We start from the raw sequence: 17,075 nt of genomic DNA on the forward strand, positions 1-17,075 counted from the left end.
AATAAGCCCTAAGACTAAGTTGTTACGAAACAAGCCATCACCCATCACTCTTTCCTGATGCTGTGAACTTACTACACACCACAGAGCTCTCTGTTGTTGTGAGCCTAAGACATCATAACACACACACACAACATAACTAGCACCAAGCCGTTGTTGAGTTGTTGTTATCAGTGACACCGTTTGGATAATGTCGCCTCTAATGCTCTTAAATACCACTGGAGGGAACAAATGCCTGTTGGACCGTAAAAACACCTCCAAAGGGGAACTGGATAAGGTCGTATATAATCCGCACATCACCACTGGATAATATATCTTGTTATTGATGAAATTTTCCAGTTTATATTAATGGAAAATCTATATGGTGGTTTAATTATGAGTTTGTACCACTGGAAAACCCTAACCTAACCTAACCTAACCTAATCTAACCTAACCTAACCTAACCTAACCTAACCTAACCTAACCTAACCTACTAAAAAATCATTTACACGATCTCATTTACATATTCTGCATGTGTTCGTGGCGACAGATTCTTCATTTACATATTTACAACTTGCATTTACCCTTGAGAAAAGCTCTATACTTTTTCCTTATACATTCGGGTTATAAAGAGGATTTTACTTGGTGTTTACATTATATCCGGGTCGTGTATGGTGATAAAGACAAGATGATTTGCATACACTTAAGGTAATCTGGTTATATTTCTACCTCCTTCCCCCTCTTACGTCTCTTCCTTCCTCCATCCGTCTCTCTCCACCTCCCTTCTTCCCTCCTTGCATCTCAACTTTCCTCCCTCGTCCTCTCCTTCCTCCTTATCTGTCTCCTTTTCTCCCTCCCTCCTTCTCTCCTTCTTGGGTATTGATATTTCAGTTTTATGCGGACGTAAATCTTGGGGGTTTTATCGCTGCCGAACCAGACTTAAGGTAGATCTTGGTGAGGAGGGCCTCTCTCTCTCTCTCTCTCTCTCTCTCTCTCTCTCTCTCTCTCTCTCTCTCTCTTTGTTTATCACTAATTTTCCTCTTTTAATCGCTCACTTTTTGTCTCCCTCTCGATATTACTTAATAGCATATTGTTTGTGTGTGTGTGTGTGTGTGTGTGTGTGTGTGTGTGTGTGTCTGTGTGTGTGTGTGTGTGTGTGTGTGTGTTAACGATAATATATATAAATATATATATATATATATATTTTTTTACAGACAAGAAAGTTGTTGTCGGGTGCCTACGTGGTGTTGGGTCAGTACTCACCACTACCACTGAGAGCCCCACCCACTACTTCTCTATCCTTTCTTTTCTCTCTCTGTCTGTTTGTCTCGAAGTCTCTCATCTTCTTTCTCTCTGTCTGTCTGTCCCTTTCGTCTCTCTCTCTCTCTCTCTCTCTCTCTCTCTCTCTCTCTCCCGTTGACAAAAATAATATAAAAGTCCAATTAAAAAAGTCCCAAATGTTACACGTCATATATAACACCACACCACAATACCAAACATCCAAACGACCAAGTCCAATATTTAACACAACCAATGGCAAAGGACCAATGTAACAAGTCCAGTACATAACCACGTCCAGTGCAGCAAGTCCGACACTCACTCGTCGACCACAGGTAGTTATTAGCTGCGTGTATTCAAGGTAACACTCAACAAGCCCTTACCTGGTCACTGTAAATCACCAGTGAGGTCATTAGGCCACGTCGACAATTACTTATGATCCGTTAACGCGGCAGGAGAGAGAGAGAGAGAGAGAGAGAGAGAGAGAGAGAGAGAGAGAGAGAGAGAGAGAGAGAGAGAGACGCTGGATACTAACGAGGAGACAATGTAAACAGACGCTTGCTAGATGGGAAGGACTGTGTGCTTCTTGCGAAAGTTAAAGTGTTTACCATTTGAAGTCCAGCGGTGGTGATGGTGGTAGTGATGGTGATGTTAGTGATGATGGTGGCGGGTGATGATAATGGTGTTAATGGTGGTGGTAGTAACGACAGTGATGATAGTGGTAGTGGTGGTGATGATGATGAAGGTGGTGGTAGTGTTATTGATGGTGGTAGTGGTGATGAAGGTGATAGTGATACTGGTGGTGGTGGTGATGATTATGGTGTTAGAGATGGTAATGGTGATAGTGGAGGTGGCAGCGGCGGCTCAGGTGAATGCAATGATGTGTTAGGTGGTAACATTGCATAACAACTGGTCATCTAAGGCTCTCCCTCTCTCTCTCCCTCCCTCCCTCTCTCTTTCCTTCTCTCTCTCTCTCCATCTCTCATTCCTTCTCCCCCCTGAGAGAGAGAGAGAGAGTCTTCCTCAACAAAATACGTCCACTTAGCACCAATTAAGAGATTAAAGCAACATCTCGAAGCACTTTTGTAAATCAGCAACGAAAACCATCACTGATTGGCCAAACTGAATCAATGTCATAATAATCCTTAACTCGGCAATATTACAAAAAACATCAACAACTGTACCGTAACCACATAACTTCACTAGCCAATACAGCGTTACGGTAGGTCAGCCTCGGGGTCAGGTCAGCACCACTCTAAAATGCTAAGTGAGTTCTGAGTGGTGGAGAATGGCGGAGGTTGATGACGTCACAATCAGCTGAGGAGGAGGAGAAGAAGGAGGAGGAGGAGGAGGAGGAGGAGGAGAGGAGGAGGAGGAGGAGGAGGAGGAGGAGGAGGAGGAGGAGGAGGAGGAGGAGGAGGAGGAGGAGGAGGAGGAGGAGGAGGAGGAGGAGGAAGGAGGAGGAGGAGGAGGAGGAGGAGGAGGAGGAGAAAAAGGAGGTATTGCCGTCCCGAGAGTATCATTACTCGTCTGGCTGTGGTGGAGAGAGGACCATACTCTCTCTCTCTCTCAGTTGAAAACAATACTCAGAACTATTATCTAAGAATTATTACTAAGACGAAAATATAAATATTATCAAAATTTCTTCCATTTCTCCTCCTGACCTAACCAAACCTTTCTCATCCTAACCTAACCTAAGTCATAAATGGATAAACTTCTGAAACAACAAAGAGAAATTGTTTCAAGTCACCTTCACTCTTACTGAAATCTAACCAAGTCACGCTGACGTAACCACAGGCTCTTAAAATTGACTGGAAAGATTGTCTTTAAGTAATTCTAAATTTCATATTTTTTTTTAAACTTTTTGCGTTTTTATTATTTCAACGATTTTTTTATTATTATTTTAGGGAATGTTGATTGATTAGTCAGGGTGGATTTACATAACGATTAGCCACCTTAGTTTATATTACCTTAGATTAATGCTAATTTAACCTAACCTAACCTAACTAATTAATGATTTTTCTGTTCTTGCAGGTAAGCCACGTACCTGTGTGTTCCTGGGAGCCTCATCACCTGTAGTCCAGAGAGGGAAGGTAGAGTACGTGTTGGAGAGAGAGAGAGCAAAGAATCATAAAATAAAGCGAGCAAGAGAAAACAAAAAACTAAAGAGAAATCAAAGAAAAATAAGAAATATTCGACCGAATGAAACGACGAAAACACAGACAGTTTCCACAGCCATACCTCGCCATACCTCTTCCCAAGTTCAGTGCCTCAGGTGACCCCATCCCTGGCACCCGAGGGCCTGGCACACCTGTGTTGGGCCATGCCACAGACCTTCACCACGGACTCCCACGCCTCTTACCTGTCCCCCGCTAATTACCATCATTATCATGAACAGGTGGACACAACACACAGGTAATCATGCGTACATGACTGTGGGAGTATACATAATTGTGTGTGTGTACATGATTGTGTGTGTACGGGACTGTGTGCGTGTATATGACTGTGTATATATGACTGTGTGTGTGTATATGACTGCAAGAGTTGACTACATACATACACTGATTTACTTTACTTATTTCTTCTCTCTCTCTCTCTCTCTCTCTCTCTCTCACTTACCATCACAAATCGCTCCATAAATTCCCAATCACACACACCTCACCTTAACCCAGGGCTTAAGAAGTTAATCCCCCTCTCCCCATCCCTCTCCCCATCCCTCTCCCCATCCCTCTCCCCATCTCTCGCCTCCCTCTCCCCTCCCATTCCTCTCTCAACCATTATATATGCGAATCAGGACGAGCCAGTCAGAACGAAGGCGCCACTCAGGATAGATTGACAGCACAATTACATAGGTCAGGGAGGTCAGGTCACGCCTTGTTGATGCCATTACCCAGCTCAATAGAATACTACTTAATGCAATAATTGATCATGTGTAGGTGTGTGTGTGTGTGTGTGTGTTTGTGTGTAGTGTGTGTGTGTGTGTGTGTGTGTGGTTTTAAACTTGGCAATCTTAAAGTCTCTCTCTCTCTCATACTCTAGTTTTGTGTGGAGTGGATGAGGGAATAGAGAAACCTGAAAGAAAGGAGACGAACTAACATAGGATAATGATGCAAGATAAGAACAGAAAGAGAGAGAGAGGAAAAAGACAAACAAGTAGAAATATTCCCCACATAATTATTCTTCTCCTTAACGAATTAACTTGTTAAATAATTACAAGCAAGAGGAAGTTTCATTTTAATTTTCCTGTTGAAACTTTCCAATGATAAAAAGCTAAATCATTCAGTTAACTCATGTTAATTTTTTTTATTTCGTTTGGTGTTGAAATTAACTTAAATATCTGTTCTGTTAATATTAAATGATTTTTTTATGGGGTTAGGCCACCCGGGCACAGATCTCTGACCCACATCGGGGACTGGTGGGCGAAAATGTAATAATAATAATATTACAGTTATAATGAGCTGTTCTTTTTCGGTGTTAAAAATATGTTGTTAAAATCTAATAAGTTAAGAGGTAGAGCGAATGTCTGCTATAAGAGGGGGTGTCCGTTGTAAGAGGGGTGTCCGTTATAAGAGGGGGTGTCCATTATAAGAGGGGGTGTCCGCTGTAAGAGGGGGTGTCCGTTTAAGAGAGGATGTCTGCTATAAGAGGGGTGTCCGCTATAAGAGGGGTGTCCGTTATAAGAGAGGATGTCTGCTATAAGAGGGGGTGTCCGCTGTAAGAGGGTGTCCGTTATAAGAGGGGTGTCCGTTATAAGAGAGGGTGTCCACTATAAGAGGGGGTGTCCGCTGTAAGAGGGGGTGTCCGTTATAAGAGGGGGTGTCCGCTATAAGAGAGGGTGTCCGTTATAAGAGAGGGTGTCTGCTCTAAGAGAGATAGTGTCTTAGCTGCAACGCCACACAACCTTTCAGAAAGTGGGACAGGAAAAGGTTTGGATGGTCATGACAGCAGCTGACCTCCTTCCCTCCATCCATCCATCCATTCTTCCCTCCCTTCCTCCGTTCCATCCTCCCACCCTCCAGCCATTCCTCCCTCTCTACCTCCCTTTTCACCACCCTCCTTCCCTCCCTTCTCTCCCTCCCGTCATCCCTTCCTCCCTCTCTCACGCTGGCCAAGGAGGAGTGGTGGTGGTCGTGTGGAGGAGAGCAATGAATGGCCTGCCTATGTTAATGAAGCGAAAAGGTGGTAGTTGGCGATGGTGGTAGTGGTAGTGGTAGGACCTCAGGAGTATTGCAACGTGGAAGAGGATTGAGTTTGCCTCTCTCTCTCTCTCTCTCTCTCTCTCTCTCTCTCTCTCTCTCTCTCTCTCTCTCTCTCTCTCTCCTTCAACTATAAAATCAATATAATCCCTCTTCTTTCTTCTTCTCCTCCTCCTCCTCCTCCTCATCTTCCTTCTCTTTCTCCTCCTCCTCCTCCTCCTCTTCCTCATCTTCGTTCTTTTACGTTTCCCAGGAGAAAGTCACTGTGAGAAAGATGCTGTTTTTTGTGTCCTCGTCAACACTACAATTAAAAATCTGACCCACGCCGAGATACCAAGCCAGATACAGGTGTGGAGAACAACGATGACCTCAAAAAACAACAACAAAAAACACAAAAAACAGACAAGAAAAGCTGCCAAAAGCCCTAGCCAGCCGCCCCAAAACCCTTAGCCAGCCGCCCCAAAACCCTAGTCACTTACCCAACACCCTAGCCAGCCGTGGAAAAACCCTAGCCAGCTACCAAAAAAAAAAAAAAACCTAGCCAGCCGCCCCAAACCCGCCAGCCGCCCCAAAACCCTAGTCACTTACCCAACACCCTAGCCAGCCGGAAAAACCCTAGCCAGCTACCAAAAAAAACCCTAGCCAGCCGCCCCAAAAGCCCTAGCCAGCAGCAGTCATAAACCTTAACGAACCACCCAAAACGAAAGCCACCAAGAACCAAGAACCACAGATAAGAAAAGGCTACTCCCCATAACCTCCAGCATGAGTGAGCACCTACGGATGGCCCCGTTAAGAACCTCCTTCCCTTCCTGACCACGAATACCTCTTACCTACCTATATATGGCTACCTAACTCCCTGTTGCAATAGTTAGGCCCAATCATCAGTGAACCAGACTCATGCAAATTACCTCCCTCCCCAAATTATACTCCCAGTCAGCCACGGTACACGACAGGACCTAGAGGCACCGGGTCATAATTAAACCACTGTGCTAATTGTCTGACGCAGGAGGGAGGGAGGGAGGGGGGAAGTTCCAATCGGGTGATCTAATCGTTACTAGAGAGTTCATTTACATTCACTTCTTGAACTATAATCTACCTTACCTGCCTTGCTCAAGACGTGAAGGCTATTGTGCTTTTGAGATGATTTTTAGATTTCTGTTTCATGTATTGAGTAATGTTTTTTTGTGTGTGATTATTGTTTCATCATTTGTTTTTTCTTAATGAATGAGATAATGTTTATTCTTGATGTTTATTGCAATAGAAAATAGCGTTAATATTTTAGTTTATTGTAATAGAAAATATTTTTAATATTTTTGTTTAATTTAATAGAGAATTTAGCTTATTATTTTGTTATATTCTTATGTTGTTTACCTTGTCTAGTTGTTTACCTGTGTTTAGTTCCTATAAATCTGCCTTTATTAACCTAACTGATAACCTCTTTAGTCACTTGTATGGGATGATTTAAATCCGTTTAATATGTGTGTGTATGTATACGTAAGGAAAACAAACAAACTCGAAGGTGTGGCATTAATTTACGTACACCTGTCATACCTGTAATTAGACGCAGTTTCAATACTTACGAGACTTTTCCCTACAACACGATCATTCAGCGTCACCGTCTCTAGGTAATTTTGTCCCTCTGATTCACTACCAGTTCGGGTTCCTCAGTGACTGCCGGGCGTAAACGGGACATAAGTTATGGTAATTAACTTATGGGGAACAAAAAGCAAAGGCGACTAATTGGAGACACTCCTATCCACGGTCATAAAGAGGGAAGGAGGGAGGGAAGGAAGGAAGGAGGGAGGGTGGGTAGGAGGGAGGGAGGGAGGGAGAAAGGAGAGTAGGAGGCAGGATGGGAGGGAATGTAAGAAGGAGGGAGAGGTAGAAGAGGGAGGGAGGAAGCCACAAAAGTTGCTTCGGTCATCGCAAGCAATAAACGAAACAAGTTTTGGTTATGCCAGAAGCGACAGTTCTTTTTGACGCCTCTCTTACCTTCACTTCTGGTCGAGAGAGAGAGAGAGAGAGAGAGAGAGAGAGAGAGTAATGCTTTTCTTCTGTTAAAGTCTATTCATCAAAAGTACTGACCAACAATTATCTGTCTGTTGTCTGTTTATCTATGTCGTCTTTTTTCCGCGCCCAATTTCTGTAGAATTAAATCACAGAAAATAGAAAACACACACACACACACACACACACACACACACACACACACACACACACACACACACACACACACACACACATAGATTGAATCCTTAGCTCCTTCAAGGATACTAAGTATCATTAATCGTTCAGGTGAGGACGGTAGGGACCCACTTATCCCCAGGTAACCTAATATTACTTAAATCATTCAAACTAATGTATTCGGAAGCCTCTTAATCTCATGTGTTAAATCTCTTCGAACTGGAAAACAAAACCCGATTATAATTCAAACTGGTAATTGGACACTTAAAGAAAAAAAAGTTCAACCACAAACTTTCTTAATTAAAACTTACAGATGCGGAACCTTTGTTAAGTTTTTTGGAGAAGTTAAATAGAGTCAAAAATGATTCCAGTTCGACATTAATACGCACGAGTGAACAGGTATCAGGTATTTGTAAAGGTAAGCTTCAATACCTCATCACTACACAGGTACACGTCACATCATAATACAGACAGGTATGTTAATGAGCTTACCTGAGGAAGGGAGAGAAGGTGCTAACTACCTGACGAAATCACTCGATTGTAAACACAGATGTCGTCGCTTCTGTTGTCAATAACTGTTATTATCTCGTTATTACTTGTTATTATGTTATTATTACGTTATTGCACTTGTTATGTTGATTGTTATTACGGTGTTCTCTTATAGTTTAGCTTTGATTACATTTGTCATAAGTATTGTAATTTGCAGTTGTAATTACGGTTATTAGTCTATCGTTATACTTGTAATTTCAGTTCGTAATGCACTTATCACTTAACACACTTATGTATTGTTATGTTTGTTGTTACACTTAATAGTATATTTATTAGTTCACTTGTCACTTTTTATCACACTTATTATTATTCCACTTACAACACTTATTATTACTTATGTGTTTGTTATTACACTTACTTTGAGTCACTTACTTTACATACTATTATCACTTATTTTCAACAAGACTTAAGTGTATGTGGAGTAGTGTTCGACCCCGTCACTTAAACACTTATTTATCACTTATGTATATCACTTATTTTGATACTTAGGCACTTGTAATACTATTTTAATCATTTAGACACTTATGTAACACTTATTTCATCACTTTAACACTTACAGAGTACAGTACATTGTTTTTCGTCAGTATTTTGTTGGATATTGCTTAATTTCTACACTAATACATTACATTTATAACATTTCGTCGCTAATTTCGTCTCTTGAACACTTATCTATTACATATTTCGTCACTTTAACACTTACAAAGCACTTCTATCATTTCAGTACTTACAAAGCACTTCTTTTGTTCAATAATTCAACAAGAAAGTTCAAGTACCATCCACCACCATTCTCAATCGACAACTGTCCCGTTTGTTATGGTTTACATGTCCTGGTGGACCGTGATGTCAATGTTAAAAAAAACCTACCACGATCAAGCTTACGAAACTACTCTTATATTATTTTTCAAGCGGAACTAAAGACCCAAACGTATTCTAACATAATTAAAAATACCTTAGGAAGTTTAGGTTAGGTTATATTAGGTTAAGTTGGGTTGGGTTAAGTTAAATAAGAGAGAACGTATGGTTGAGTTACTTCTGTAGTTCCGTCCGTGGAAATTTTTTAACATTAATGTTCTTCCTCGTCTGCTTCAACCCTGAATGCTTTTAAATGATAATATTCTAACTAAACAATTTAAAACACTGTACGAAATGCTTTGATATATTCTTCAGTGTATCATCGTCACGTGTTAATAAACCTGTACATCCAACGTCACCACGCTTTAACGACCAATTAGGGTAGTTTCTGTTGACACTAAGTAGGGGACACAGGTCGTCAAACAATGAATGACACTTCTACTACTACTACTACTATTACTATTTTTACTACTACTATACAGTATAACTACTACTACCACCAGAAGAGGAACACAAGTTAACAACATACATGAACCATTAACATACAACCTCTGACGCTAAACCACGAACAACCTTCACTAAACTATCTATTATTATTAACAAGAAGAAAACATGAACTGAACACGATTTCGGACGCATTATAAACCTGTTTCTGAGAGTTGCAGGTCAGTTGAGGTCACAGGTTCAGCTGGGAGGTGTGACGGGGCAGAAGTTGAGGGTGAGGGAGGGGGGTGGGTGGTGGGTGATGGTGGGGGGGGTGGGGGTGGTGGTGGGTGGGGTGGGGGTGATGATGGGGGTGGGTAATGGTGGTGGTGGTGGTAATGATAATGAGGTTGTCAATTGGATATTTTTCAATTGCTTGTATGTGTTTGTGTGTGTGTGTGTGTGTGTGTGTGTGTGTGTGTGTGTGTGTGTTCATAAGTTCTCTTCACATACATCTTTAAGCTTCAATAACACCAATACTCTAAAACACATAGTTCCATTCCCCATTTTCTTTCGTCTTAACCTTAATTACACGTTCAGTAGTTAGTGATTTCCTCAAGATTTAACGTAAGCAAAATCATCGAAAAATTATACCGAGATTTTAAATGGATTATATATTAAAATCGGAAAATCTGGGTATTCTTTTACGAGCCCCCCCCTGTATTGTACTTTCTCTCAGCAGTACAGTACAGGTAATTCGCAGGTGTTGAATATATGAGTTACCTGTGAGACTAATTACAAATAATTTCGCCAGTGAAAGTTGGGAGAAAGATAAACAAGATTTCTTTTTTTCTTTCTTCTATTTTTTGCTGACGTTTTACTTTCGATACGGGGAAAGGTGTATATCAGCTTTCCTTTCATCCCCTCTCACTTCCCCACTCTCCCCCTCCCTCTCCCCTTACATACCCCCTTCTGCCTCCCTCCCCTCACCCTCCTCCAAATATCTAACAGGGTGGCAGACACACACACACACACACCTCACGCGGGGCGGGCCAGGAGGCTAGATTTATTCCCCCAACACCAAAAAGTGTTCAGAAAAAGTTGGGCCGAGCGGTGATTGAAAATGTTGAGAGGGCGCCACACCACCACAGCCACACCACCACAAGTTGCCACGCCACCACAGACGCCACACCATCACCACCACCACCACAGCCACACCACCACAGCCACAGCCGCTACACCACCACAGCCACACCAAAACAAGTTGCCACACCACCACCACAGTCGCCACACCACCACCACAGCCACACCACCACCAGCCACACCACCACCACAGCCACATCACCACACAGCCACATCACACAACAGCCACACCGCCACCACACAGCCACACCACACCACAGCCGCCACACACCACCCACAGCCATAGCCACACACCACTCACCACAGCCACACCACCACCGCAAATCCCGTCACACCACACCACACACACTGGCCCACAAGCCACACACCACAGCCGCCAATAACCACTGCCAAGCCAAAACACACCACACACACACCACAGCCACACCACCACAGCCATAGCCACACCACCACCACAGCCACACCACCACTGCAACCGTCACACCACCACAAGTCACACCACAGGACGCCAAATCACCACAGTCAAAACCCCACGTCACCACCCCTGCCCACAGCCACCACACCACCACCAGCCCACACCACCACCACAGCCGCTACACACCACCACACCACCATTCTCCAACGAATTATCCCTCACCACCATCACCACCACCACCACTAACTCATCACCACCACCACTAACTCATCACCACCACCACTCACCACCACCACCACTCACCACCACCACCACCACCACCACCACCACCACTCACCACCACCATTCACTCACCACCACCATTCACTCACCACCACCACCACTCACCACCACCACCACCACCACCACCACCACCACCACCACCACCACTCACCACCACCAATTAACTCATCACCACCACCAACTAACTCATCACCACCACCACTCACTCACCACCACCATTCACTACCACACCACTCACTCACCACCACCATTCACTCACCACCACCATTCACTCACCACCACCATTCACTCACCACCACCATTCACTCGCCACACCGGTAATGTTGAGTCTTGGATGAAAGTGGACCTTACTTACCAAACCTGTATGTAAGAGACGGAGGCTATATCATCGTGTGGCTTTTCGCTCATAAACCCTTAGACCTGACCAAGACACTACCGCCCCCTCTCTTCTACCTTTCCTACTTCCTCCATCGATTCATATTCCTTCTCCTTTCCCTCCTCCCCTCCTTCAATCCTTCCTTTTCTCCTTCTCCTTTCTCCTCCCTTACTCTTTCCCTCTCTCCCTCACTCCTTCTCTCCTCCCTCTCCTCTCCTCCCTCCACTACCTTCACTTCAGTATAACACGATTAGCTAAGTGCAGAGTCTAACTCAATCCCCTTCCTCCCTCCCCTCCATCCCTCCTTCCCTCCATCCATCCTTCCTCCTCCTTCCCCCATCCTCCTCCTCCATCCCTCCCTTCCCTCCATCCATCCTTCCTCCTTCCTCCCCTTCATCCCTCCCTTTCTCCCTTTTCATTGTCTCACATTTCACCCTTTATTACAACACACAATAAATTACCTGTATGACCCCTTTGACCTCAACCGCTTGAACACTTCACTGGCTCATATATTTCGCCCTCCCCCTTTCAGTATAACTCTCAGTCAACGAAACCAATTCCTAACTCAGTCAAAGAATCGTTTTATAACTCGGTCAACATTATTTACCACAATACCACCTTCATTACCACACACTTTTAGGATTTTACCCAACCTCTTGGCTTGTGTACATCTACCTTCCTCGACCTGCTCTTGTAATGCACTATGAAGAGGAGAACGAGGAGGAAGAGGAAGAAGAGGTAGTGGAGGAAGAGGAGGTGATGGAAGAGATGGGGGAAGAATTGATGGAGGAGGAGAAGGAGGAGGAACAGGAGGAAGAGAACGAGGAGGAGGAGGAGGAGGAGGAGGAGGAGGAACAGAAGGAGGAGGTAGAAGGTCGACTATTACGTATAGTAAGTCCGATCTTAAAGCACCATTACAGAAAATTTTAGATCCCATTAAATATTACTGAAACTCCCTTACCCTTTACGAAACCCCTTAACTAATTACAAAACACCTTAGACTGACCTTTAAATACCCTCCTCTATATAGACTCCAGGACCGGCACCACACACACACACACACACACACACACACACACACACACACACACTCTATGGTTACCAAGGGCGACTTTAAGCTAACCTGTGTTATTAAAGTTATCATCTCTCTCTCTCTCTCTCTCTCTCTCTCTCTCTCTCTCTCTCTCTCTCTCTCTCTGGATGAATGGAAAGATGTAAGTACTGTACTGAGGCCTCATACGTAACCCACCACCACCAAATATATTCTCCACATCCCTTCCCTCAAGCACTCATAAACTACCCAGCCAGTCGCTTCGTTCTGGTCGGCTGAACCGCCCTTCGCCTTTACCCGCCGTCTGGCATTATAAGAACTCCAAATCCTGTAAGTCTAATTCCATTCCCCTTAACTTATGCTAATTGATTCTCATTAAGGTAGATCTAATAGGTGTGGAATTCAGGTGATCAATCTCGTGTTTTAAGTTAGTCAGGTAGGTTATGTAAGTCAGGTAGCTCCGAGTCCCCATACCACCTGAGGCTGTATCACCGCCGCCTCCCGGTAGCACCACTTTTCTTGTTGACTAACTTAGCCTGCATCAAGTCATAACAGATTATACTCTCAGCTTGACGTCTTTCTGGTAGATTGAGTCAAGATTATTCTATTAATTTAAAAGCTGAGAGAGAGAGAGAGAGTGTGTGTGTGTGTGTGTGTGTGTGCATCTGCGAGTACCTACATACATAAACTAGTCCAAACACCTCTACCAATAATATTACAACTACTCAAATTACTACTACCATCACTACAAGCAATAGCAACAACAACAACAACAACAACCATTACAACTATAACAGGTTCACGGTGCTAATTAATCTTCCATAAGTGCAGCGAAAAACCTACTCGGCTTTTGGTCACTCTCGGGAAAGCTGTCTGAGGAGGTGTACAGGTGTATGTCTAGTGCCCATAGCATCACCCACCTGTTCTGTGAGACGCTACTGTGTTTGGAAAGTGACATCTGTGTGTGTGTGTGTGTGTGTGGTAGGAGGTGTTTGAATAATGACCTTTGAATGTGTCACTGTCAATAGGAACTTTCATATAAACAGTATGACCTCACTTTCAAATGCTTAAAATCGTGTATGGAAAAATAATCATCTAATGGATACTAACTTACTCATATCTCTCAAACATATTACAGTTTCTAGGGTCTCATATCACCTTTATTCTCTCCCAGATGTACTTTCCATTTCATCTTCAACCAACTGTGTCATCATGGGGTTTCTGTCTCAGTCGGGCGTGAAATTGTACTCCTGTATTACGCAAAAAAATCCTCACTTGTCGCTCCTTCGGTCAGAATAACACAGGCTGGAGGAATGTTTACGATCCTCAGTGTAAATTCTTGGTATATTTTTTTTTACACAATACGAATGACCCAATAATAAGAGGAGAAGGTGAGGGCTGGTGAGGGTTAGTGAGGGCTGGTGAGAGCTAGTGAGAGCTGGTGAGGGCTAGTGAGGGCTGGTGAGGGCTAGTAAGGGCTAGTTAGAGATTGAAGTACAGAACGAACATCAGGTAGACCTATGAAACGGTCTACTATCCCAAGCTGTGGAAGCGAGAACACCACTGGGCTAAAATAACTCGAGACAGGATTATCAGGAACAATGAAGGGATCCTACACGAGCCACTGACCTCCTACCTTGGCATGGCCACCTCTAATGAGACGTAAATTATATAAAATCGTTAACCTCTCTCTCTCTCTCCCTCTGTGTGTGTGGCCGAGCCAACTTCACAGGTCCTACTTTAACTTAAACTGACTACCTTATTAACGTTCCTCTTGCTACCTGTCCTACCTGCCCCTCGGTATGTCATTTTTTTGTTACCTGGGTATCAAGGAGCGAAAGTATTCAAAGCCTTAAAGATGAGGGAACAGGTGTGACTAAATAGAGGTAATAGTTGGTTGGGACGACCACAAGGGCCTGAGAGTGTGTGTGTGTGTGTGTGTGTGTGTCACCCTCCAGTCTTGGCTAACATCTCTCTCTCTCTCTCTCTCTCTCTCTCACTTGATAACTCGCATTAAAATCTCGGTTCAGTGAGACACACTAAGGAGAGATTTGTTCCCGATGAGAACACCAACACACTCAAGTACTTGCAAACCTCTGGAGTGTTGACTGTTGTAAGGTGTTGAAGGAATGTTGCTCGGTGGGTCTGCCAAGATTGACTTACGTGTGGTGGTAGTGTGGTGGTGGTGGTGTGGTAGTGGTGGTGGAGAGAATGAATGGTCTGGCTACCTGAGGCATTTCGATCGACATTGGTGTGTTGTGTTGAGCCGGAGGAGAACATAATGCTTAAACGAGGCATGTTGACTGTCTGGCTAGGTGATTGGCTGGCTGGATGACGGCTGGCTGGCTGGGTGGGTGACTGGCTAGCAGATCCACTAAACTCACAATAGATGGAGTCACTGTAACTTCCACTCCGCTTCAGTAATATTAATGTAACGAGCGTCAATAATGCGTTACAACCACTCAAGTGCAACAGTGAGCGGTGGAGTGTGTCAGCGCCCCGTCGTGAGAGGGAACATAACCTCAGCTGCTCTCTTGTGTAGTAATTTATCTTGTGTTTTGTTTTGATTCGTCCTAAAACTCGTGAAGCCTAAACTAAATTATACAATAAAACTCGTGAAGCCTAAAGTAAATTCTACAATAATCTCTATCGTTAAATGATTATACTTTTAAGGTCGACTTTCACGAGGGTATTGTAGACTCATCGTGTTTAAGTTGCAGTCTAGGATGGTGTCGACCTTTACAAGGCTGTTTGAGAGACGAGCTTTTACAATAGGAAAATATAACGCAGGATATAGAATGTGGATATATTAAACACTACCAAAAAAAAATCTTCTCTCGTGTGATAGAAAACTGGGTACACAAGATTAACAGGTAAGAAGACTGCACAAATATCCCCCAGGTGTTCTAAAAGTTGTTTGGTTTAGAAGGTCAGACAAATGTGGATCACTATAACCAAGAATCTTTTATCAGTAAATTTTTTTTTGTGTGTGTGTGTAAGTTTGTCGTTTAATTTCGTTTTGGTTTATAATATCGATATTCACGTTGGTGTGAATCTTTGTTGTGGATATTGGTGTAACGTGTTGAATGATCCCTGGCCACTGGTGTAAAGAAGCTTATACAAACTAAGACTTAATGAACGGTGTGCTTCAACGACCCCCTCTCTCCCGCACGACCACTGAAGCACCTAAAACTAAGACTTAATAAAGGATGCTTGAAAGACTATTGAAGCACCTAAAATACACAACAACAACAGCAACATATAGACTAAACAACAACCTTCCTTCTCTCCTCAGCTGGTTGCAGGACAGCTGGGTCAATACAATGAGGTGGAGGTGGTACAGGGTATGGCCAACATGCCCCAGATCACCAGCCTCGACGTCCAGTGTGAAAAGTCCGGTATGACGGTCAACGTAGAATTTTCTCTTCCCTTCGACGGCGTCATCTTCAGTAAGGGCCACTTCTCGAACCCGGCGTGTCGGTGAGTACTTGATCTTACCCTTATACCTACACCTCATCCTCGATGGTCCTCCTCAGAACTTATAATAAGAGGTGTAGGTTAGTGTTCATCCTGCTCCTCCTCCTCCAGTAATAACACCTACTGATGGGGGGGGTCTTGAAACGGTCTTATTTGTTGTTTCAAGACTAATTATTATATGTCATGACTATCAATCTTGTGTGTTCTAAACATTAAAAAAAATGCCAAGTTAAAAATAAAGAAATATAATTTAAAAACATTTTAGATATAGATTTTAAACTGATAAATATTAATAATAATTAAAAACATTAAAAAAGTAGATATATCATATTTTTTCTCTTTTACTATAAACATTTAAAAACACCATAAAAATCATTAAAAATAAGTCAACATTACTTATATCTATAAAATATATACATTTCTTTTATATAAATTTCTACTTATTGTCAACCCTGTCAGTATGTAGTTCCTGTAGATGATAAACAAGAGTGGTGTTCCTTCCTACACTGTCACCACCCTCCTTCCTGAGGCACTGGTCAACACTCTCACACCTTCCTTCCCATATGACAACCTGGACACGTCTACCACGCCAGATATGACACCCACGCCTATACCATGAAACCCACGCCTACTGTGGCACCACCAGACCAGTGCCAGTGCCTCATACTATCCTTATACTCTGTAGGTTATAAGTATACTAACCTTTAAACAAGTAGATACCTTAGTATTAAAAATAATAACAATTGTATATTTGTGTATATAATTATAAACTTTTAGTATGTAGTATAGTTAAATATAAATTTCTATAAAAACTAACATAATCCTCTTTAATATTTTACTATATATATATATTTAAACATTTCTATTGTATAT

The 17,075-nt window shown here is 42.9% G+C and overlaps 1 protein-coding gene across 2 annotated transcripts in view; it reads left to right on the forward strand.

Moving 5' to 3' along the window:
* LOC121866368 overlaps nucleotides 1–17,075 on the forward strand; it is a 107,976-nt gene that overhangs the window by 41,780 nt on the left and 49,121 nt on the right. For both annotated transcript variants that reach the window (XM_042365990.1, XM_042365991.1), the window contains exon 3: nucleotides 16,021–16,205. In XM_042365990.1, coding sequence (XP_042221924.1) covers nucleotides 16,021–16,205 — 185 coding nt within the window. The remainder of the gene's footprint in view (nucleotides 1–16,020; nucleotides 16,206–17,075) is intronic.

Source organism: Homarus americanus, unplaced genomic scaffold (genome assembly GCF_018991925.1).
Source record: "Homarus americanus isolate GMGI-L3 unplaced genomic scaffold, GMGI_Hamer_2.0 scaffold16430, whole genome shotgun sequence".
NCBI classification, from domain to species: domain Eukaryota; kingdom Metazoa; phylum Arthropoda; class Malacostraca; order Decapoda; family Nephropidae; genus Homarus; species Homarus americanus.